Source organism: Mytilus edulis, chromosome 8 (genome assembly GCF_963676685.1).
Source record: "Mytilus edulis chromosome 8, xbMytEdul2.2, whole genome shotgun sequence".
Lineage (NCBI taxonomy): Eukaryota > Metazoa > Mollusca > Bivalvia > Mytilida > Mytilidae > Mytilus > Mytilus edulis.
The window spans coordinates 3,143,595-3,169,479 of NC_092351.1; the positions used below are offsets into that span (position 1 = coordinate 3,143,595).

Consider the following 25,885-nt stretch of genomic DNA (forward strand, 5'->3'; position numbering starts at 1 on the left):
ACAGGGACCTCTATTAAAGGTCAATAACCTAATTATCTATGATATATACTATAGTATAACTACGCTACTAAAAGCAGGTATAAATGTCGTGCTTGAATGGATTCCTAGCCATGTAGGTATCTGGGGAAATGAGTTAGCTGATATGCAAGCAAAACATGCTTTAAATTATGAACTTATATATGCCAAAACCACACTATATAAAGAAGATATTAAAACTGTATGTACAAATATACTTAAAACTATGTGGCAAACTAGCTGGGATTCCAACAAAAAGGGTAGACACTTGTACGAAATAAAGAAAAAAATATCATTTAAGGTGTCCTTACCAAAAATGATAAGGCGCAAAGAAACTATAATGTATAGACTGAGAACTGGATATGCTAAACTAAATAAACATCTATTCAAAATAGGAGTTAAAAATTCTGAGATGTGTGAAAATTGCAGTAGAGCACCTGAAACAGTAAAACACTTTCTGCTAGAGTGCGCTACATATAGCGATAACAGAAATGTCATGCTCCAAGAGTTGATAACTCAAGGAGTTACTAATTTTTCGATGCAAAGTTTGCTTAGTGAAAAAGCACAATCAGTCCTACCCATTATTAATTTTATCTATGCTACAAAAGGGGATATATAAACATATGACATTTGTATTTAACAATGAGTAAATTGCAATTAAATTCTGAAAAGAAAGAAAGAAAACAAAAGAAAAAAAATTCAACATGACTAGGTAGGGTTACATAAGTACAGATAATTTTCTGTAAATCGCAGTCCACATAAGCTATAAAATGCAAAGACAAATATATATACTTGTACATATTCATTAAAGGATTATACCCGTATTAAATTTAAAAAACTGGAATAAGAATAAGAAGAAAAAACAGGTTAGAAAATACATATGTAAACGCAAAACTTACCCAACTTCTTCAAGCAAACCAATACCACACCACACACACGTGTTACAACAATAGTATATCCACACACAGGTACAAGGACGTGATTTATGAACCAAACACCCAATCAAACACACCCACATTTTCTTTGTTTGATTACATAAGTAAACAACAACACTACAAGATCAATTAAATAGCTCAACTGAGAAATAAACAAACACAGAAAGGGTAGACGATACATGAACATACTGTTGTTGGTTTTTATTTTTTTTTTTTTTTTTTTTTACACACATATACATGCATTTCATCGTTAGGAATTAATCCAGCACAAATAATATAATGTAAAGCTTGAAGTACTAATATTCAGGTTGAGAATCTCAAATGATACCATCCAACATATAGTTAGAAGAATAAGTGTCGTTACGAACTTATAAAATAGCAAAATATGTTTTTTTTAAGCATATCGGTAGTACTAGAAAAGTACCCTTAGCATTAAAGATTAAAAACCAACAAACAAAAATTTCTCTACTCAGTATTCAATTAAGAGGCTAAAGATTTAATTTACAAACAAATTCATTTAAAAAGTCGTATGCATTACTTGTAGACATGTAGATTAGCGGTGCCAACCAGTGGTCGCCCCCAGACATGGTAGTCGTGACATACAGGGCATGAAATTATGTTAAGTTTAATCCAGCTTGACATGTACGGAGCTAAAAAAAAAACAGTGGAGTCAGCGCATAGTACATCGATTGTACTGAAATGACAAAAGAAGCCCGTACAATTCAAACTGTTACCCTTGTAATTAATTTAGAAGTAAAATGTCCCGTTTTTTTATAATAAGAAATAGTTTCATTTATTTAATTATTTCCATTTTATTTTTTTATTCTATCTACAAAATTTGGATTTTTAGGGGGGGTATATCATGAAACAGTTATTGCATTTCGGGAGTTAGACATGGGCTTGTTTTCTGCCTGTCTGATCATCAGTCAGAGCACACGACGATGCCTTTTTCCAGGTTGCAATTAACCTACACTATCATGGTTTGTATCTTCCGTGGGATAGTGCGTATACACGATTCTCACGAGACCACTGGCTGGGGCATCTGATCTAACATAGTCTACAAATAGTATTCAAGAAATACGAAAGAGCAACTGACTATCATAATTAAAACAAACATAAACAAGTGATACAATACGTTATTTTTAACACATAACACTTACAACCACATATGAAGAAAAAAACAAAAACAAAAAAGGAAAGCATAACAAACATATAGTATTTTTCTTTTAGTTAAAATTAGATGTAAAAGTATAGGTCAAAAACCGAAGTCTAAAAAAAACAAAAGTCTCAATCCCTTATAGAAGTTAAAAACATTAATTTATTTTATTAGTTTTATTTTTATTTAAATTTAATAAAATAAGCTTAAACAAGTATAGGTTAATAAGGCGCACCACCTATAAACAAAAAAGTCGCCTTTAATTTATATTTATTTTCTTAAATTTTTATTTTAATGGATTTTTTTCTAAAGTAAAATATTACTATTATGGACTAATTCCAGATTTAGTTACCAGGGCGCAATTACCAGTTGGTAAGCCGTCCACCAAAAAACATATAACCGTAAAAACCGTAACCGTTAATTGCAACCTGGAAAAAGGCATCGTCGTGTGCTCTGACTGATGATCAGGCAGGCAGAAAACAAGCCCATGTCTAACTCCCGAAATGCAATAACTGTTTCATGATATACCCCCCCTGAAAATCCAAATTGTATAGATAGAATAAAAAAATTAAAAAAAATAATTAAATAAATGAAACTATTACTTATTATAAAAAAAACGGGACATATTACGGTTACGGTTATTCAGTTTCTTTACATTTAAATTTACAATGTTCAGAAAGTTTGAAAGATCTTGTTTCCTAATTGAGTATTAATTAAAAGTTAATTAACGGTGACCACTGATTAATGATCAGGGATGTTCAGTGATGTTTTGTTTGTAGTGGTCAAGTGTTGCTACCCCACGCTGAGAGTACTGTAGACTGTAAGTAAAGTGTCCCTACCCCACGCTGACAGTACTGTTAACTGTACTCACCCCCGTGAGAGTAGTGAACACTATTCTAACTTTCTATAAAACTCCCTATTCCACCAGTAAAAGTATCACATTAACTATCAACATTACTTCCAACTACAACTATGGGTATATCAACAGACATTACACACAACAGCTTTGAGTTTGAAGATTCCGGAAACTTTACGTTCCAGTGTAGCACAAGTTATGAAGATGAAAACTGCTCCTCACCGGACTCGGTATTTGAATACACATTCCCAACGGTAAGCGAAACATAATAAATATTTACATCGATTATCCATCTATAACTATTTACTATAGAAAAGTGTGTTTTTTTTTAAGGTTTTCATTTTTAATTCTCTTGTTTAAGTAGAAACTCTGAATTTTAGTATTTACAACGATATTTAATTAAAATTCTTTACATTTAACATTTTACATTTATATATACTTATTTTTTTTTAAAGTGTCGTTATTTATATGATTGACTTTATATTGACAGGCTACAGTACATGTATGTTACGGATGTAATGGAGTTGTAGAAGACCAATACGTCCTCCGTCTGAATGACCAGTCCTGGCATCCGACCTGTCTCCGCTGCTCTCATTGTCACACCATACTGGACAACCACAACACCTGTTACGTCAGAGGGGGAAACATCTACTGCAGAAAAGAGTAAGTATAATATAAGTACACTTATATCGATACAGCAATAAGTAACAAGTTCGAAATAGTAAGACGGTACCATCTCAAAACATCAAACGAATGGATAACAACTGTCATATCTAACTTGGTACAGACATTTTCTTTTGTAGAAAATAGTGACCTGAACCTGGTTTTGTAGCTAGCTTAACCTTTCACTTGTATGATAGTCATTCCTTTCATATCATTTTATGTATATATATATCTATTTTAACCATTTTGCTATTTAAATTAATATTAGCAAATAATAATTTTGTATTTTCAGTGAATTTTGCATACCATGTACCAAATGTAACGTAGGAATCCGCAGTGACGACTGGGTCAGGAAAGCACGCGACAACTGTTACCACTTGGCGTGTTTCAACTGTGACATCTGTAACAGACAACTCTCAACAGGGGAACAGTTCGCTCTACATAACAACAGACTTCTTTGTAAGATCCACTATCTACAAGTTTTACAAGGCAACAGAATTGGCGATGGTAAGTGTCCTTATTTATGATCAACTTTATTAAAACATTATGTTCAGTTTATGAACAACCAATCATAATAACATAAATTAAAGTAAAATTTTAATACTTTTTAAAAGGAATGTAATCCAAATTCTGCACAGTCGAAGACAAATAGTAATTTGTATAACTAAATAGATTAGCAAGCTAAATATTTGTATTAACTTTTTCAGAGCGTCTTGGAAAACGTAAATCCAAGAGACAGCGTACAGCTTTCACAGATGATCAGGTGCATATCTTTCAATCCTACTTCGATGTGGAACAGAACCCAGACCCACAAGACTTGGATACCATCGCAGAACAAGCTGGAGTCGCAAGACGTGTGGCACAAGTTTGGTTCCAAAACGCACGTGCAAGATCCAAGAGAAATATTCAAATGTCTATGGGATCTCCAGCATCGATCGTCTCGAAAGAATCTAGTAAGTATTAACAGTAAATTGGATTCATTTTAATATAAGTTAAGGACACATGGATCTTGTATTATGCTGGCAAATAGTATTTCATTGTTATTTTTGAAAATATACTTTTTTTTAAAGTCTACTTTGCACAATTTATCCAGTTTTTATTTTCAATTTTTAATAGTAAAATTATTCTTTATACTATAAAAATAACTTGTATCTTATTATTTTTGTTTGTTTTGCAGGTTCCCCAGAACACAGTTTTGACAGTTTAGATGAGCTAACCTACAGCAATTGAAACCAAGATCTAAATCATACGAATGATACAACGTGCTAAAAAGTGAAGAACCATTTTATTTGTAAATAACTGTTATTTATTTGTATTTATATTGTTATCGATGACGTATCTTAATGCTTATATAAAATGTAGAAATAGAAATACTTGTCATAGTTTTCCTATGAATAATGTTCATGAAAATGTGATGCTAGCCTTTTACTTATCGACAATGGATGGAAACATGAAGATGTGGTATGAGTGCCAATGAGACATTACATTCATAATGTAGCGGGGTTGAACATGTTAGCGGGATCCCAACCCTCCCCTTAACCTGGGACAGTGGCATAACCGTACAACATAAGAACAAAATATAAAATTTAGTTGAAAAGGTGTGTGCCGTGACGTGCAAGGAAATAAAATACAAAATTTATACTAGATACTCTGAAACTCATTCATCTCTAGTTTGGCTAAACAGTTCAGCAGTTTCATAGTAGAAGATTTTTTAAAGTTAATTCAAGCTAACTAGATATACAAAGAAGGTTAAAACGTCTTGAAAGGTCAAAAATTCCTTAAGAGGTCAATTGACAATTTGGTAATATAAACTATTTTGTAGATCTTACCTCGCTGAACCTTTTTAGATGTTTTAACATTTTATTTTATCTTCAATAATATTCAAGATAATTACCAAACATTACAATATTTACCAATTTAGTGGCAGCAACATAACAATGGGTTGTTCGGTTCGGTTGAAATTTCACTGCTGATGGATCTTCGCCTATTGAACATGTTTACCTATGTCGGGTTGCTCTAAATGCTTTAATTTTGAGATCTAAAACAATAACTGCATTTGATACCTATGTTCTATATTTAGCCATGGCAGTCATGTTTGATGACGGATCAAAACTTCAGATACAATTTATTTACAAGAGACATTAAGGAGCATTCAATAAAAAATTAGAAGTATAATATTAGGTCCAGTAGTTTCAAAGAAAAAGATTTTCAAATGGTCGCAAATATGAACAAATTGTGTAAAATTGTCTTTAAAGGGCCATAACTCCTTATGGGATCAATTGACAATTTTGTTCATATTAACCTTTTTTTATATCTTATTTGCTGAACATTATTGCAGCTTATAGTTTATCTCTGTCACTTATATATAGTATACAAGACACAGACAATCCCTTAAAACTTAATATTGACGCACAGTATTGGTGAACCCTGCTAGTTCCGCGTTTTTTCTTCCTAATTTGAGCATTGAGAATAAATGAAAACTGGTATGATATGTAATGTCTAAAAGACTATAGTTTTATAGTAATATCTTTGAAATAATAAAATTATAACATAAAATTAAATCAAATATCCCTAATGAGAAAAAACGTCAAAAATATGAGCGTAACTTGTAACATGGAAATCTAGTTTTTTTAGTAATTTGAATCAGAAAATCTTATTTTTGCACGCACATTAGCGGGAAATGCCATGCGAAATTTCGCTATGACGTCATCCGACGTTTTGGGCATTTAGATGAAAGTGATGTCCAAATTTCTTGGGAACGATACGAATACAAAAATGTTAAAGTTAAAGGTGATAAAATGATAAGGAAATTGGTTCTTGTGAGAAAAAGTTCTTCCCCTGCTAAAATGTTTCAATACTTAAATTTTTTTTTAGAGACATTTCCTGCACATCAATTCCATGCATACTTGCAATCTAAGCAAATGAAATCATTGGTTGAAAATCTTCCGATAGGTCATTGTGTTACAGTTCACAATTTTTTTGAGAATTATAAGTGTACTGAACAGAATGAAATTCAATCCTCTTATTTTCAGAAATTAGAGGTTTCACTACATGTTACAATATTACATAGACATTCAGTTCTCGAATATGACGGAAAAGATAGCACCGCGGAAGAACCAAATAGTGTCACTGAACAGTTTTTTGTGATAAGCCCAGACCAAAAACATGATCATCATTATACACATTGTGTGCAAAACTTGGTCTCGAAATATTTGAAATCTATTAACTGTGAAATATCGGTAATGCATGAGTTTACTGACGGGTGTAGCTCACAATAAAGTCGACATTATATGGGAGATGTAAGTTATTCATACTCCGATTTTGGATATGCAAAGATTCTTCGAAATTATTTCGAAACATCTCATGCGCGTGGTCCACAAGATGCAGCAGGGGGGTTTATAAAGAAACGAGCTGATCTAGCAGTTATTCGTGGTACACATGTGATACAAAGTTCAAGAGACCTATTTGATTACGCGCAGAGTAATTTGTCCACCACGGCAAACTCTTCTAAATGTTCTCGACGAATTGTTTTGATATGTAGACTCCGTTAATCGAGATCGGGATCGGAACTTTCTTTCCGTTAAAGAAAACCGAAAAATTCACCAAGTTCGATCATTCGATGACGGAGAGGTTTTTGTAAGAAAATTATCTTGTTATTCTTGTCAAAGTTGTATTGTTGGAAATTATAGCACCTGTATGAACGATGCACAATTGGGAACATATAATAAATTAAAATTGGTCAAAGAATCGGAACATAATGACTCTGATGCCGATTCCGATAACGACGAAGGGGTTGATTACGAGACTAACATTTGTGACTTTGTTTCAAATGGAACAATTTTTGCAGTTAAGGCTGATGACACTGATTGTCCATATTATATTTTAAGAGCAAGCAAAGACCCAATAATTTTAAGAAAAACAGGTACCGACAAATGGGGTGCCTCGTATCATCAGGGAAATAAAGTTATACATGCATGGTTTCTACTTTAACACTATTGATAATAACGGATTCTAATTGAAGTTATCAAAACGAATTCCGGCGATCGTTCCCGCACTTTCAGTTATATACATTTGTTCAGAGGTTGATATTGATGATAATGGTCTAGTCAATTTAAACGAGTCTCCGCATGGCCGAATTCTGCGGTGCTTAGACCACGAATATAATGTATTTATAAATGATGTTTCTTTTTTTGTCGATCGCCATTATGGAAATTATCCTTTCAATCATTCAAATATTTATTAAACTTCAAACCTTCAACAATTAATATACTTAAACAATAACACGCACATACAAAATCTATAATTTGTAAACTTCAATTTTTATTGACTCACAGTAGACACAAAAGAAAAAAAAAAAGATTTAGATGCAAACGTTGACACAGGCTTCAATAACGTCTTCTCAACGTTCCGTCGATGAACGTTTTCTGACGTTACAAACGTAGCACCAATACTGTGCACATGGTCTATAAGCAAAAGGTCAACTATGTTTGGTTTATGGAATCATCACAAACTAGACACATTATGGAACGTCAGTTAAAGATTGAAGTTATTGGCCCAGTAATTTCAGAGAAGAGTCTTACCCTTCGGGCGCACCTGAGATCATCCAATATGTCAACTAATTTTGGTTATTCGAATGAATGTTTAGGTTTACATGTCTGTCTATCCTGGTGTATCCGACATTTCCATGAATGATTGATAATGCTATGATTATGTGATACTTGTAGAAATTAAAGGTCATATTCCTGACTTTGTACAGACATTTCCTTTTGTAGAAAACGATGGATTAAACCTGGTTTAAAGCTATCTAAACCTCTCACTTGTATGACAGTCGCATAGAAATCCGTTATATTGACAACAACGAGTGAGCAAAACATACAATAACAATAGGTCAAATGTCAAGATTTGGGATGCAGCAGTCAACATTGTGTTTTAATCTTAATCATTGTAAACCAAACTATTTCAACAAATAAAACCAAAACGGTTTATACATGATGTAGACACTGTCAACTTGTGCCAAGGGACATTTGAGCGAAAATAAAAAATGCACAAAATTTGTCATTTGAGCACCGGGATGTTAAATTTGCCTGGATTTTATAATAGGACATTTGAGCAAAATTTCCTGTGATACTTTTAAATGAATAAAGAAAATATTTGTATAAGAAAGTAAGAAGAGAGAGAGCAAAATTTTAAAATAATTATAACTATGTTATTTTGTATTTTACTTCCGATTAATTTTACGAGTTCTGGCTAGTTAATGGTAGTGTAGTGGTAAGCCTTTGATGAAAATTTCAAACCCGAACTGACTTGTTAATAATGTCATCCGTCGAGTTTTAAGTTTTATGAAAGTGCTTTGGTTTTTTTTTCTTCAATTATGATGTACACTGTGTGCATTATAAACTCCGCATTTCGTTTATTATTACTATATCCTGCTCGAAAACAAACGTCCGCCTCCCCGTGGTGAGAAGACAAACTTTCGCTTCCCCGTGGTGAGAAGGATCAACATTTTATATCTGCGAACGAAGGAATTCGTCATTTCTATTTGTCCCGCTCAAATGGCATTTGCTTATCATTTTTTTTTTTGCTCAGATGTCCTAAAATTTCGGCGCTCAAATTTCCTATACTTTGGAGCTTTTGAAACGTCATTTCTTAATCGCTCAAATGGCATGAAATTATGCTAGAAATTTCCACAACTGAAACGCCGTATATATAGACAAAGTATATAGGCAAAATAAGAGACAAGAATACAGAAAAGTCCATAACTATTCAATAACACAATAGCGGGATGTATAAATACCAAGCCACGCCAAAAATAGAATATATAACTTGAAGTGGACTTTAATTATAAGAAAAGAATAAATAAAATCTAGGAGATAATACTTTAATTTGTAAGAGAATGCATATGTGTAGTGTTGTTTGGACTATCTTCAAAATATTGCATATATGATATGTATAACGATTGTATAGTATTACATATAATAGATATATACACAAACTAGTCAAAACATTTACTAAACTTTATCTTCGGTATAAGGAAATAATTCGTAAATATAATTCAACATGCAGACATCTTATACGTTCAGGTATTTCACATCCAATCTTTTATGGTATTATTCTTTACAAAGCACAAAAATGTCAGTATTCACCTCAAAAGCTTACAAAACTTTTAAACAGACTTATTAAGAAGGGATTTTGTTACGATACTGTTGTCAGGTCATCAAAGATTGCATATTTTGACTTTAATATTGATTCACTTGTAGGGACTTTGCATAGGAACTAAACACATTTATTTAAAAAAAAAACAGTTGTTGGCATGACACGGGTTATGTTCTCATATATTTTATGATAGTATGATACTAAACCCGTAACGTGAGGGATTGTGCCTGATATTCATATGATGAAGACATAATCTTTCAATCAGTTTAATTGAGGTCTGGAGCTGGCATGTCAGTTAACTGCTAGTAGTCTGTTGTTATTTATGTATTATTGTCATTTTATTTATTTTCTTTTGTTACATCTTCTGACATCGGACTCTTGAACTGAATTTTAATGTGCGTATTGTTATGCTTTTACTTTTCTACATTGGCTATAGGGGGAGGGTTGAGATCTCATAAAAATGTTTAACCCCGCTACAATTTTGAGCCTGTCCCAAGTCAGGAGCCTCTGGCCTTTGTTAGTCTTGTATGATTTTCAATTTTAGTTTCTTGAGTATAATTCGGAGTTTAGTATGACGTCCATTATCACTGTACTAGTATACATATGTTTAAGGGCATCCGATACAGTTTCTCGATAAAATGTCATTTTTATAATTTTGTAATATGTTGTAGGCCTTGGCGAGTTATAATATAAAACACAAAATAAAACATAGGTCACCGTGCTTGTTTTCGAGAAAATTCAGGCTGAAAATTGGGGATTTGTGCAATTTTGAATAACAATTAGGCAATGTTATAATTTTTTTGGAGCAGATATTTTTCGTCGTAAATTATTAAGATCGGGTTCAATCTGAAGCTGTGATAAGTGACAAAAAGGAAAAAAATAAACCACTACACGAATAACTATACAATTATTCAAGCCTTGCTTGACATTGCAGACCAGATGCTCAAAGTGGTATTTTTCAGACCTAAAAAAATGGAAATAAACTGTTTCTGAAAATGTCGTTTTTATAATTTTTCTGCATAAACTGCATTTTGTCTTGCTTTCTCCAAATCTCAAATAAAAAATATAGGTCACCGTGCTTGACTCCATAATAAACGCGATTTATCCTAAAAATGGCGTCCCCCCTTTGTAACCTCAACTTTAGCGCTAAAGTGCACGACGTCGCTGGCAGACAAATTCGACGTTATCTCTGCAAATTATCGGCGACATTTTTCAAATGTATAAATATTGCTTGTAAAGTACTATCTATAAATTGGTTATATTGTTTCCGGAAAAAAAATCATGTGAATAACAAATACCTCTCTCTGTTTATGGTCTAAGTGAGAAACATCTCAAGAAAAGTTATAACGGACTGTTGATAATTTTTACGGCTTTTAAAATTAAAGACTCGGCAATTTAGAACTTGACATACACACGGCTGGTAATCTACACACGCAGAACATTTGGTTCTGCAATAAAAACCGTGAGAGGATTTTCCGGTTGTGCTTGAGTGGAGTAATTGTCACCGCTTCAAAAGGTATGTACATTTCTAAATCTAAATTTTCTTATTCAACTGATCAAAATATTGAAAATCGGAGAATGTCATGCTGTGGTGAATACTTTAACGAAGAGATACATGTATCATTTACTGTTGTACGTAGAGTTGAACTCCTACAAAATCAGTTGTTCCACAAGAAATTGCCTAAAAAAGTGACATTTCAATTTTGAAATGGTTCTTTTTACAGACCTACAAGTTCAAATTTAGTTTTTTTTCGGGCAATGGATATGAATGTTGTTTTTGGCGGCGTGTGCGCTGTCCTGTGTTAATAGACATCTTAATAATTCCAAAAACAACATTTTCCCGTGAAGTCATGCGTGAGGGAATCGGTTCTGATTGAGGACATCGTGAATGCGTGAGGGGAGGTACAAATCTTATCTTTATATTCAAGCTATCAGTCGTTGAAACTTACCTAAATTTGGCTACATTGTTCATGAAAAAACACATATGTGAGTGTGCTTAAAAAAGTTTACGAGATTGGATTTTGAAATAATTGTAGGAACCTAGGTTTAATAATATGTTTCACGAAGAGTAAAAAAGACACAAAATGTTGTCAACGATTTTGTTTTCTTGCTACAAGTAAAAACTAGACCGATTATTTGCCCACATCTGCAAATTTGGAGACAGATTTGCAATTCAATAGTTAGACTTTATTCACATAAAGAATATTTGGTGATTTATTGTATGAATCAAAATCTTTAAACAAATATCAAATTTTGTGTTTTTAGAATCATCTTTTTTTTTAAATAAACTATTTTAGGGGAGATAACTCCTTTCGTAAATGTGTATAACATGAATCTTAATTAAGCTTTTTTCAACTGATTTTTATAGTTCGTTCTTATGTTGTACTGTAACGTTATGGGTCATCGTAAATTCGCATTTTACTATTTTTATGTATTACATATAACTTGTTCGTCCGGTCACTTTTTCGCGTGCTTGAGACTCAATGTCCAGACTTATTTAAACAAATAATAAGTTTTCATCGGCGATATCATTTTCTTATATATATTTGGTGATTGTGACGTATATTTGACGACAGGACTACTCCCAGAGGGTTTAGTTCGCTTCGAGGGCGGGGATAACTTGTATCTCCGTTGCTTTTTGTAGAGAGTCAATTTCAGTCCTCTTTTCCTTTTTCCTTTGAACAATACATTTTCTGAAATTGAACAAACAATTAATAGTTTGATTTCATTGAATCAGTGATCAGTTTACATCTATTTTAAGTATAAGGATAAATCTGTGCTTTTAATCAGCATTGATCACATTTATTGAGTCAACAAAAGTCACAAAGCCAAAGATTAAAAAAAAATGTTTGTACTTCCCCTCACGCATTCACGATGTCCTCAATCAGAACCGATCCCCTCACGCATGACTTCACGGGAAAATGTTGTTTTTGGAATTATTAAGATGTCTATCAACACAGGACAGCACACACGCCGCCAAAAACAACATTCATACCCATTGCCCGAAAAAAAACTAAATTTGAACTTGTAGGTCGGTAAAAAGAACCATTTCAAAATTGAAATGTCACTTTTTTAGGCAATTTCTTGTGGGACAACTGATTTTGTAGGAGTTCAACTCTACGTACAACAGTAAATGATACATGTATCTCTTCGTTAAAGTATTCACCACAGCATAGCATTCTCCGATTTTCAATATTTTGATCAGTTGAATAAGAAAATTGAGATTTAGAAATGTACATACCTTTTGAAGCGGTGACAATTACTCCACTCAAGCACAACCGGAAAATCCTCTCACGGTTTTTATTGCAGAACCAAATGTTCTGCGTGTGTAGATTACCAGCCGTGATACAGGTACATTTACTGAACACACTCGTATATTATTTCATACTGTATGTTGACCTCTAGATTTTTTTTGTTTTGTTTGGTGGACTGCTGTTTCATTACAAATATTCCTTAAAATCCGTTTATTCACGTTTTAATCACTGAGAAATCCGTGTTTGTTGATACGAATTAAAAATTTACGTCGTTTCGACAGTAAATCAAATTTAACGCGCATTGCAATTCGAATTAGAATTTACGTTAGGACGTCAAACATTTCGAATGCGAATTAAACTAATTCGAATTAGTTAATGCGAATCGACTTCGAATTACGTGTGAACTCAGCATTATCCTGAAAACGGAACTTCTTTTTTGTACATAAATTGTAGCACATACATTAGGCCGTTACTTTTTTCGTTTGAATTGTTTTACATTGTCATTTCGTGACCTTTTATAGCTGACTATGCAGTATGGGCTTTGCTCATTGTTGAAGACCGTTCGGTGCCCTATAGTTGTTAATTTCAGTGTCATGTTTGTCTCTTCTTGAAAGTTGTCTCATTGGCAATTATACTACATCTTCTGTTTTATGTGGTCAGAAAATAAAAGCAAACTCTTGTAAGGGAGAATCTTCTATTTCCTAAAGAATGCTCTTGTCCAAACAATGAAACTATAACTTTGAAATTTTTGATTTGGCAAAAACGATTGGATTAGTTGCGATTAAAATCCTTCTCTCATAGCGTAATTTTATTGGTAAATAACTGTGACGTTACGCGCGATGTTCGTACATATAAGCGTAACACAACGTCGCGGATATTTCGTAACGTTCAAACCAAAAATTCGACAAAAACGTTGTTTTTAAGCAAGTGCGACATTCTTGTAAGACTCCGCAAAATCGACGGTGCTTTTTAACTACTCATCGAAAATTGAAGTATTTTAGTTTTTGAAAAATTAAGAAAATAACATTTTAAAAAATCATAAAATTCTAACATTATATGAGCAGTGATAAGCAAACAATTGACGTAAATTTGAGTTGAGTTCGTTTTTACGTCAAAAATGGTTATGCGACAACCTTGTAAGCCTGTGAAAAATCGCTCATAAATTATCATATATCATTTTTCAGGATATTTGTCCTTAAATTCATAAAATAAGTAAATTAACATTGATGTAGTGAATACAAAACTAAACTTTTTTCATTTTAGATAAATGTTTTTTGTTTCTCAAAACTGGAATCCCAATTTTTTTCCCCGTGGGAAGATTTGCCCTTATAGTATGGAACGAGTTTTTTTCTATGACGTCATCATAACGTCATAAAAATGCATAAAAGACTGAAGGAACCATTCTGTTTAATAATGGAAAAAAAAACGTTTTTTCAAAATATTAAATAGTTTTGACGAAAATCATAGTTTAGTGGTTACAATAAATGAAATATGTTACGCGGGACAACCTTAAATTCGCCGGTTTTTTTTAAATGAAGCTTGTCGCATGCAGCATAAAACATAGTTTCAACAATTATTTTTTTCGTTTTTATTTTAAAAATTGTTATTTTTTAAAATACGTACAATAGCAATAAATATGATATCACAAAATTATATATTTTGGACTTGCATCTTGCCAACTACACCGAATTTTCAATGAGGTACGAACATCGCGCGTAACGTCTATATATTTTTTTCACCATAGCGCGTACATAAAATATCGCACGTCCATTCCTCTGTCTGACAAGTGTCCTTCCGGTCCTTCTGGTTAATTACATTTTTCAAGTGAACAATTCTTGCCAACTTTTTATAAAACTGATATCGTATAGATACGTTTGAAAATCAGTGCATATCAAATATTCTATTATAAGAGTTATGCCATTTGGAAACATTGATTATATTGGAAATTGCATTGTATTTGCTGTCATTCTGTCATTTCTCTAATATATTTACAAAAAATATAAAGAACAAAATAAACAACTGCGCTACGAGTGCATGATACGCCAGTCGTGTTATGAAAAAACCCATTATACATGTTTTTAAAATAATACGGGGGTTGTACAGGAAGTCATGCTAAGTATATCTTGACTCATTCATTATTCTTGCTCAATAGTTAGTTTGTATATCACAACATGTTTTATATGATCCCAAATTGAAGCTCAATAAAAACTCAAGAACTCAAAAATGAATTAAAGAGACATCACGAAAAAGTATACAGATCTTAATAATAATTTAACTAAAAAGTATGTGAAGTTTTATGCAATAATTATAAATAGTTTCTGAGATACGGCGCGGGAGTTTCTCGCTATATTGAAGACCTGTTGGTGGCCTTCGGCTGTTGTCTGCTCTATGGTCGGTTGTTGTCGCTTCGACACATTCCCCATCCTTTCTCGATTTTATTAGTATGATAAATAACAATAAAAAAAATAGTTGATCGACACTGTTTTTTAAAGTCGTCCGAGTCATAAGGTGTTGTTACTTCACGATAAAAGAGAGGCGAAAGATACTTAACGAATAAAGAGAAGCGAACTATACTTAACGAATAAAGAGAGGCGAACTATACTTAACGAATAAAGAGAGGCGAACTATACTTAACGAATAAAGAGAGGCGAACTATACTTAACGAATAAAGAGAGGCGAAAGATACTTAACGATAAAATAGTGGCCAACGATACTTCACGATAAAAAAAGCGGCGAACGACACTTCACGATAAAAGAGCGGCGAACGATACTACACGATAAAAGAGGAATAAAGAGAGGCGAAAGATACTTCACGATAAAAGAGGAATAAAGAGAGGCGAAAGATACTTCACGATAAAATAGTGGCCAACGATACTTCACGATAAAAAAGCGGCGAACGACACTTCACGATAAAAGAGCGGCGAACGATACTTCACGATAAAAGAGCGGCGAACGACACTTCACGATAAAATAGTGGCCAACGATACTTCACGATAAAAGAGCGGCGAACGACACTTCACGATAAAAGAGCGGCGAACGATACTTCACGATAAAAGAGCGACGAACGATACTTCACGATAAAAGAGCGACGAACGATACTTCACGATAAAAGAGCGACGAACGATACTTCACGATAAAAGAGCGGCGAACGATACTTCACGATAAAAGAGAGACAAAATGATACGAAAGGGACATTCAAACTCATAAATCGAAAAAAGACTATAAGACAAACAACATGATAAAAACACCATAGTTAATTGAGGAACAAAATCTTTTTAGCCCTTTCCCTTTCTTCCAAAATCCGTTTTTTTCTGTTCATTTCAATTATTTTCGCGTTTCTCTGAATTATAAAAATATAAATATACTACAAATAGCTGGTAATTGTTATGTACTATCAATTCCAAGTTTCCTATCCACAACCACGGTGGGTAAGGTTGTCCTGCGAGGGAACGTTCTGTGCTGGTGATTCGGTCCTGACGGGTTCTGGTGATCATTGAAAAATTGTAAACAAAGACGAAAATGATGATTTTTGACAATTTCTCTAATAAAAAATGGAAGGAAACCGTTGAGATTTTTCAATTTTGTTTCTTTTGGGTTCATAGGCAAACCATTAAAAATTTGACCCTCTAAGCTGTTTCAGTAAGCGTAACACAAAAGTGCTCATTTTCAGAAAATCTAGAACTAAAAAAATAAAACAAAAATGCTCATGGAGTCCGCTTTCTATACCCAAATCCAAACGACAAAATTATTTTGTGAAAAACCAGTGCAATTTAATAAAATTTTGCATTTTTTCATTTTTTTATGTCCTGATATTGTGCTGGTGGGTCCTGTTATTGTGTTGGTGGGTCCTGATACGGTGCTGGTGATTTTGAGTAAAAAGTTTGTCATATTTGAAACAAATGTTACAAAATCAATAAAATTTGGCTGATAATTGTATTCAATCGGATCTGTGACTCCTATTTTTACTTTTGTGCGTCCATTTGGCTGTTTTATAAGCTTTTTTTTTTTTTTTTTTAAATAATCGTAACTTGTATTCTTTAAGTTGTATTGCTTAAGAATACAACTGAGGTTATTATTACAAATGGGCAACATCTTCCGTCTATTAAATATCAGATGAAAATATATCTAATTAGAATAGTTTTATTAAAGATTTTAAATGCCCTTGAATTGACGATTCTTTACATGATGTGTTAACTTAACAGTTTTAAAAGGTGCTTAAAGTAAAGCGACATTTATAAGTGGGGGTCTTATATTGACATTAAGGTTTGACTGGTTTATTTCAGTTAAATATGCGTTCCAACCAACCCCTCATCCTTTCCTCATTCATTGGTACAGTGGTGTAACAACACATAATTTATCACATAAAACAATAACATTAAGACACAAATTATTGAACAACGCATATTCGCAGCTACTGAAAGCTAGTTCAAAGCCGCATTTTCAACTAATACCGGTTGATAAACCAAGATTCCCAATCGTACCGGTCATAAAGTTCATATTTTAATGTTTGATAAAGCAGAACTTTAAAAGTGTGCAGTGAATTTTGTGCTTACAACAGTTATTTCATATGTATAAATCAGACATTATATAGGCATTTGGAAGATACCAAGAAGAATTTTACAGTTAATGATCAAGAAGGGGTGGAGATTGCATGGAAGTTAACATAGGATAAGAAAAAAATTATAGTTTGTTTTGTCGAAAGACTTTAAAACTTCTTTGCATTAAATTCTAAATAGTTTTCTTCTTGTCGTAAAGGTTAAATTCTCAACAAAATCTAAATAACTTTGTTGGAACGAAAAGAACAAAGGGGACCTATAGTTGTTAACGTCTGGTCTCTTCCGGAGAGTTATTTCATTGGCAATCATAAGCACATCTTCTTTTTTATATTTAAATCAAATGTTCATGAAGTTTGATTTACTTTTAAGCTTCAACCCTGGTGAGCCATGCTTATTGTCGGTATGCTGTTGCACTCATTGCATGTAAATTTTCATATTTCCATCTTTTTTTCTGATTTATTTTACCCAATTCATACGTGACAGGATTATCATCCTAGTAACCAGTGTTACCCATGTATACATTGAACACAAGTTAAAAAAAATCAACAATACTGTGTGTGTCAGTTTGTTTAAGCAAAACAAAACTACAAAAACTTCGAAAACAAGAGAGATCTTTTTTAAGTGTCATGATTATCTGTCGATTTCTAGAGCTATTAACTTCAGATGACAGGGAATTCACACCGTGGTGACCCTGTTGTCTTTCATAATTATATTCATATAAAATTGAGAATGGAAATGGGGAATCATATAAAATTGAGAATGGAAATGGGGAATCATATAAAATTGAGAATGGAAATGGGGAATGTATCAAAGAGAGAACAACCCGACCTTAAAACATACAACAGCAGAAGCTCGCCAATAGGTCTATACATACAAAATGTATATAAACTGAGACTACTATAAGTCACTATCGACTTTATCGGATAATGCGAGTCTCCTTATAGTTAGCTACGTTATTTTAACTTAATTTTAATTTAAAAAATTAAAACTCAAATACATTTTAGCAGACAGTGGTCATGTTTGTTGATGAATATTGTCTTTCCTAGATTCACTCTTAAAAAACCATTTGGTAACATTTAATCAAGTAATTTCAGAGAACATCGTTTTGTTATTACTGACGCCAAGTCGATACATGTAGCTCACGCCGCCCCTAGACACTGGCTAGCTTATATCGAAACGGGTTGATAACCAATTATTTCAATTCAGTTGTGTAAAGTGTGTAGAGTGTTGTATTGTTACAGTGGATAACAGTGAGGGTTCCGGTGTATTGTTATCGCCTAGATGTCCATTACGTAACTTTCGTTTTGGGGTTTTAACCGATCCAAAAACATGACGAATACATAGATATCATCAACATTAGAATATTTTTTCACGAGTCAAGATGTCTAATATATCATTCAAGAAAATAGAGTCAGGCATTTGTAAAGAAAACAGGAGAAAAAAGGTCGTGTTGTGCTAGGTTATTCATAGATGAATCGTGTACAATTATTTTGAATGGATAATTAGATCATATTCATGAAACAAATGTCTGTTGCCGTCAAAATCAAAAGCTTGTTACAAGAAAATGTTTTCCTTACTTGGTTAAAGTTGCAAGAAGATTAATCTGACCTCGAATAATACCATCATTCATCTAGATTTTGAAAATAGAATGCACAAAACAGTAAGACACCCTTTTTCCAGAAGTCGTTATTAAGTCATGTAGATTTCCCAAACCCGGATAAAGGAGGAGGGAAGTCAATCATTTTGTTGTTATATATAAATGAAAAGAAAAAAAATTGGCGCAAATGATACCTATAGTTTTGAAAATTAGGTGGCGCAAAAGAAGTATTGGCGCAATCAAGTTGTGGCGCAAATGAGTTACTTTTTGGCGCAAAAAGATATCGCCCTTTATTTCATAGTGTGTTAATTTACGTTTTTTGATTGAGTTAAACCTTCCAATTGATGTTTTATCGTGTGTTTTTCTATGTTGTGATGTTATGCTATTGTTTCAGAAAAGGGAAGAAGGTTTGGTACCATTAAAACGTTTAATCCCGCTGCAAATGTTTGCACCTGTCCTAAGTCAGGAATCTGATGTAGTTTGTTTATGTAATTTATACGTGTTACACGTTTTTTTATATAGATTAGACCGTTGGTTTTCCCGTTTGAATGGTTTTACACTTGTAATTTTGGGGCCCTTTATAGCTTGTTGTTCGGTGTGAGCCAAAGCTCCATGTTGAAGGCCGTACATTAACCTATAATGGTTTACTTTTATAAATTGTTATTTAGATGGAGAGTTGTCTCATTGGCACTCACACCACATCTTCCTAAATCTATGTAAAAAATCATCAATATCTACACTTTTTGCGATAAAATACGAATGCCTACTCAAATCCATTCTATTAGAGAAATCGAATGATGTCAGTAGAGTGTCCAATATGCACTTGTACTGCACTATTATTTTTTATTCTAAGACAAGTGGTTGTCGGACCATCCACAAGAACATGCGGTTATCCGATGTTCAGTACATCAGTACTTTGATTTTTAACTGTTATGACTTTTGAAAGTCAAATGTAGGTGTATAATTTAGTTTTTTTGCATCTTTTATACTTGTATAATCATACTCATTTAGAAGTATGAAGCTACGAGATATTTTAATTTTTTAAATTAAAAGCACATTTAACAAAACCGATATCTGTAGGTGCAAACAAGTATAAATTCAACTGAAAAAAAAAAAAAAACCGTACACGAAAAGACAAAATATTGATTTTAATTTGCATATCTGACCCCTCCCCCTCCACATCCGGCAACAACTCTTTTATTTTATTTTGTTGTTGTTGTTGGGGGGGGGGGGGGGGGGGGGGGGGGGGGGGGGGGGGGGTATAAATGGGCAATCATTTTATTGCATCTTACTTCCAAGGCGTGTTTGAATTGACTGTTTTGTCCTGAAAACACATTTTAAATGTAAAACTGATATATCTGGCTTTAGATTCGACTTTTTAAAAAGATATATATATAAAAAGGCTACATGTTAATGTTATAATACTAAGAATTCACTGTATAAAAAAAATAAATGCGTGAAGTGAAAAACCTCAGTAACGAGTCATAACAACAGAGAATGTGTGTTTGGCACACAAAACTTAAAAGCCTCGTGATAATATTACCAATATTTTAATTAAAAGAGTATTTCTTAGTCTGCTATTTTTTTCCCGTCCACTCGTTTTCACTCGTTTTCAATCAAAATTAAGGCATGTTTGTAGCAGTATGTTTGTACTAGTCATTAAATATATTTAATTATAGAAAAGTAGGACACATCATTCACTCCCCCCTTAATTCTTTATAAAAAATATTTGACAACAGACTTTCTTTTGGAATTATAAAATGCAAAACGTATTTCTGTTAGTATTATCTAGGTTATCTCGTCTTCATTCTCTGACAAATTCTAGTCCGGCCTTCCATAGAATAGTAACATATTTTTTAAGTGTTCTATCGAACTTTCGAAAATAACTGACAGAAGTTAGACAAAAAAATCAAGTAGAAAAAAACTTTAAAATACATCAATTTTAGAATTTTTAAACTAATCCAAGCTTAAAATGTTCACTGTGACCTCCCTCTTCTCCCCCCCCCCCCCCCTAAAAAAAACCACGTAAAAAACCAAATACTATAGACAGGTCATTCTTTTAGTCAGCTCTAAATCGTTTACAAAGAAATCTGATTTTAGCTGCTGATACCACATGATTCTAACGCGCAGAAACAAGGCTGATCTGAGTTTCATGCCTGTTCCCAAGTATATACAAAAAACAAACAAAAAACTCGGACTAGAACAACACGAACCCAGCAAAAACTAGGGGTGATCTCGGGTGCTGCGGAAGGGTTGGCAGATCCTGCTCCAAAATGTCGAACCCGTCGTATCGGTCATGTAAGTATGAACCCATTGACAAGTCTAATTTGGTAGTCCACAATTAGGGTAAAGGAGTTCCAACATTTGCAGCTATCTGACAAGAATGACGACTTTAGAACTATGACAAAAAAACTTTCCATTGGTTTTTTTTTTAATTTCAAGGGACATAACTCCAGTCAAAAATTGCATCCGAAACATTGATGATAAAAATATCAGAAGTTAATGCTTGGGAGAGCTTTCAATGCGATATGTCAATCAAACTTGTATTTGGGGGCATTTTTATTGTTAAATTGGTCAGAACTTATTTTTTTTTTTAAATCGTCTGAGACATTGTCGATATAATCCTTTAATAAAAAATAAATCAAATCTCCTTTAAGAAAATGAGGATTGAGAGTACTTACAATGCAATTTATGTATAATGGATACGCCCAAAGAGAAAAAACATTATGTTGCTGAAAGAACAGAGATAGATAATATAATTTTCATTGAATATTTTTCGTACTTGCGGCTGCCATTTGCAAATCGTCAAATGTTACAAATAAATCCTTCTAAAAATATTGATGTAGGAAATAGTTGTATTTAAGAATTGAATGCTTCTTTTTGTAAATTTATTGGGGTGTAAAAGCGTTGACCGAAGTACATTTCCGCGCTTCATTCTAAAAATGTACGCACGGCCAACGCTTTTACAACCCTATAAAGTTACAAAAAGAAGCATTCAATACTTATAATTACATTTTTTAGCTATGATCATGAAAACACGAATTTTATATATTTTATTATTTAATTCACCTGCGCACTTTATTGTTGGAGCACGTGTTATCATGAATGAAAAGTTGTATTGAGCAATGCAACTGCTTACGGAATAACACGCGATGTGCAGTTAGCAAATCAGAATAAAATATTATAATGAAACATACATCTAATGTAATTATTCAAGAATGAAAATGAATAAGCCGTACTAAAAACATGATTTGTATTGTTGTTCCTCTTTGCAGGCCGTACGTAGATGTAATCAACCACATTCTATGGTCTTTGGTGGATAGTTGTCTCATGGGCAATCATCTTACTATTATTTTTATATTGGAAGTAAATTCAAAATTTTCATCCAACTGAAAACTGTTGCTGCAGCTTTAATACGGACAATGCAATTATAGAATTTAATCGAAATCCTTATAAGGTGTGATAATATCTTAAAAGACATATAACAAAACATTATATCTTGGGATCCCAAGAATGTTGCCTCTTTCAGCGAAATAAACAAAAGATTTTTAACTTTTGTAATATTGATGTTGTCTTTTGACAGTTTATTCCCGTATTAGCCTCGAAATAATTTCATTACTTTATAAATAATGAAAACTTTGCTATTTCTATATATTATATAAAAAAAATAGTAGTATCAAAAAGTTATGTGCCATTCATTTTCATTTTCCTATACTGAAATATATTTCTGAATTTTGGATATGCACTGTGACAAAATATTCCATAATATAAAAGAAATTAAATGAGACTTCATGTATTTATAATTTGATGCTAATTCCGTTGCAAGTTAAAAATATTATATACATATAAATTGTTTATGCAAGAAAAATTATTTTTTAATATTTTTTAAAAACTTTTTCATGTAAAAATACATTGCTTTTCCAATTGAGTATTAATTAAAAGTTAATTAACGGTGACCACTGATTAATGATCAAAGATGTTCAGTGATGTTTTGTTTGTAGTGGTCAAGTGTCCCTACCCCACGCTGAGAGTACTGTAGACGGTAAGTAAAGTGTCCCTACCCCACGCTGACAGTACTGTTAACTGTACTCACCCCGTGAGAGTAGTGAACACTATTCTAACTTTCTATAAAACCCCATATTCCACTAGCAAAAGTATCACATAAACTTTCAACAGTCCTTCAAGTATATACATAGTTCTACCATGGGTACTTTAACAGACATTGCTCACAACAGCTTTGAGTTTGAAGATTCCGGTAATTTTACATTCCAGTGCAGTACAAGTTATGAAGATGAAAACTGCTCATCACCGGACTCGGTATTTGAATACACATTCCCAACGGTAAATATACTTAATTTTCTTGTCCGTGCTAGTTTGAAAAAAGAAACGACAATTTAGAAGTTTTAATTTTACCAATTAGATACAGTAACAATTTCTTTCATTTCTTTTCACTAATATATTTTACTGAATTTAATATATATTTTTTTTTAAATGTGGAAAAAATCTTGTATACATATCATTTCATTCACGATAGTATTTTTGAATATATGCTTAATTGTCAGTAATTAATTATTCTACTATTTATTTTGCCAGGCTACTGTACATGTTTGCTATGGTTGTAATGGAGTTGTAGAAGATCAATACGTCCTCCGTCTAAATGACCAGTCCTGGCATCCGACCTGTCTCCGGTGCTCCCATTGCCACACCATACTGGACAACCACAATACCTGTTACGTCAGAGGGGGAAACATCTACTGCAGAAAAGAGTAAGTATAATATAAGTACACTTATATCGATACAGCAATAAGTAACAAGTTCGAAATAGTAAGACGGTACCATCTTGGAACACGCTGGTTTTCGTCTCGTTTATAGTTCCCATTAAAGGAAATATTTTTTAAAGACACATCAGTTTTGCATATTGTGCCTATAAATCAACATGTCAAAGCTTAAAAACATTAATTAGTGTACAAATACGACGCGATTTTCAATAAACTTGTATACTAATTTTATATTTTGTTATTTTTCAGAGAATTTGGCACACCATGTTCCAAATGCAACGTAACGATCACTAGCGACGATTGGGTCAGGAAAGCACATGATAACTGTTACCACTTAAACTGCTTTAGCTGCAGTGTCTGCAACAGACAACTCTCAACAGGGGAACAGTTTGCTTTACATGACAACAGTCTGCACTGCAAGATCCACTATCTACAAGTTTTACAAGGCAACAAACTTGGTGATGGTAAGTCTGTTTATTCTCTTGCATTTATCATTAGTTTTAGTTAAAAATAGTTTGCTGTTCTGTGTGAGTCAATGCTTCGTGTTGAAGACCGTACCTTGACCTATAATGTTTTACTTTAATAAGTTGGATAGAAAGTTGTTTTATTGGCACTCATACCACATCTTCCTATATCTATAAACGCGAACTTTTGTATTTTCATCATATTCCTGCAGATTTGTTTCCAAATATATTTAATTTAATTGCAAGTCAGCGGCTCTTTCCACAAAAAATCATACACATTTCAGTATAACTTACAATCAATTTTAATCGTATCATTTATTGTGAACAGATCTATTTGGTACAACACATTTAGAAAAAAATTAGTAAATGCAAAAAATGTTCCTTCTAAACATTCTGTTAAACAATATTCATTTACTTTTTTAGAGCGTCTAGGTAAACGTAAAGCCAAGAGACAGCGTACAGCTTTTACAGAAGAGCAGGTTCATGTTTTCCAGTCCTACTTCAATGTAGAACAGAACCCAGACCCTCAAGACTTAGATACCATTGCCGACCAAGCTGGAGTCACTAGACGTGTGGCACAAGTTTGGTTCCAAAACGCACGATCACGGTCCAAGAGAAATATGCAGATGAACACGGTCTCGCCAGTTCCCAAAGAATGCAGTAAGTATATTAGTTAACAATTTTTATTTTCTGCGTAAGTCTGATTATTTGAACGGAACAGTGTTAGAGATAGATTTTCATGCTGACTTTTTTTCCTTGACGGGAAACGAACTCGCATCTTTGCTACACTCTGTACGACACTAATCACTTGGTCTCATTTCAAGTGCTCTAGACCACATCCTCTCTATATTATATTATCAATAACTTCAAGAAACATTGGTGCCATCTCGTCGAATGTTGTGTGTTAAGTTTTTTTTTTATTCTAATTCACTGTTTATACTTTTAATTTTAAGTATTTATTATTTGTTTTGTAGGTTCCTCAGAACACAGCTTTGATAGTTTAGATGACCTGACCTACAGCGACTGAAACAAAGATCTACGTACTAATATAACGTGCTAAAAAGTCAACACACATTTTATTTGTAAATAACTGTTATTTATTTGTATTTATATTGTTAACTTATTGAAAATGTAACTAATATTAAATGTATAAAAAGAATATTCTAGTTTTCATTCAACTTAACGAGATGAGACAGCAAATAAAACCCCAAAAAATGCATTACTATGATGCAAACATAATACCGTAGTCACAACAACCAAAATATTGTACACAAACAAACACCATAATCTAACTTCAAATTGAATATTGCCTTCAACACTGGGCTGTATCGATCTGATGAGTTAATATAAAAAAAGAATATAATATAAGAAAATGTGGACGGTTGGCCAATGAAACAACTCTCCACAAACTGCACTAACAGCTACACCTACGACCTTTAACAATACCGCAAATAAAAC

General features: G+C 32.9%; 1 protein-coding gene across 3 annotated transcripts; it reads left to right on the plus strand.

Annotated features, from left to right (window-relative positions):
* The first annotated feature begins 2,821 nt into the window (after nt 1-2,821).
* LOC139484617 (LIM/homeobox protein Awh-like) lies at nt 2,822-25,586 on the plus strand. 3 transcript variants are annotated; one of them, XM_071268408.1, is made up of 5 exons: nt 2,822-3,216; nt 3,453-3,625; nt 3,918-4,132; nt 4,333-4,578; nt 4,803-4,996. In XM_071268408.1, exons 1-5 carry the CDS (start codon nt 3,079-3,081, stop codon nt 4,853-4,855), a joined length of 825 nt encoding a protein of 274 aa, XP_071124509.1. In that variant the 5' UTR covers nt 2,822-3,078; the 3' UTR covers nt 4,856-4,996. The 3 variants fall into 3 exon arrangements, with proteins under 3 accessions (XP_071124509.1, XP_071124511.1, XP_071124510.1); XM_071268410.1 differs by lacking the exons at nt 3,453-3,625; nt 3,918-4,132; nt 4,333-4,578; nt 4,803-4,996 and adding exons at nt 23,779-23,951; nt 24,213-24,427; nt 24,851-25,087; nt 25,402-25,586 and having other exon boundaries at nt 2,869-3,216; XM_071268409.1 differs by lacking the exons at nt 2,822-3,216; nt 3,453-3,625; nt 3,918-4,132; nt 4,333-4,578; nt 4,803-4,996 and adding exons at nt 23,186-23,526; nt 23,779-23,951; nt 24,213-24,427; nt 24,851-25,087; nt 25,402-25,586.
* Nucleotides 25,587-25,885: the final 299 nt, after the last annotated feature.

What these genes read in the sequence shown, in the direction of transcription:
- LOC139484617 (XM_071268408.1), top strand. Translation starts at nt 3,079, where the DNA reads ATGGGTATATCAACAGACATTACACACAACAGCTTTGAGTTTGAAGAT. An exon ending in AGGCAACAGAATTGGCGATG is followed by an intron (nt 4,133 to 4,332) that starts GTAAGTGTCCTT and finishes TAACTTTTTCAG; the next exon opens with AGCGTCTTGGAAAACGTAAA. An exon ending in GATCGTCTCGAAAGAATCTA is followed by an intron (nt 4,579 to 4,802) that starts GTAAGTATTAAC and finishes TTTGTTTTGCAG; the next exon opens with GTTCCCCAGAACACAGTTTT.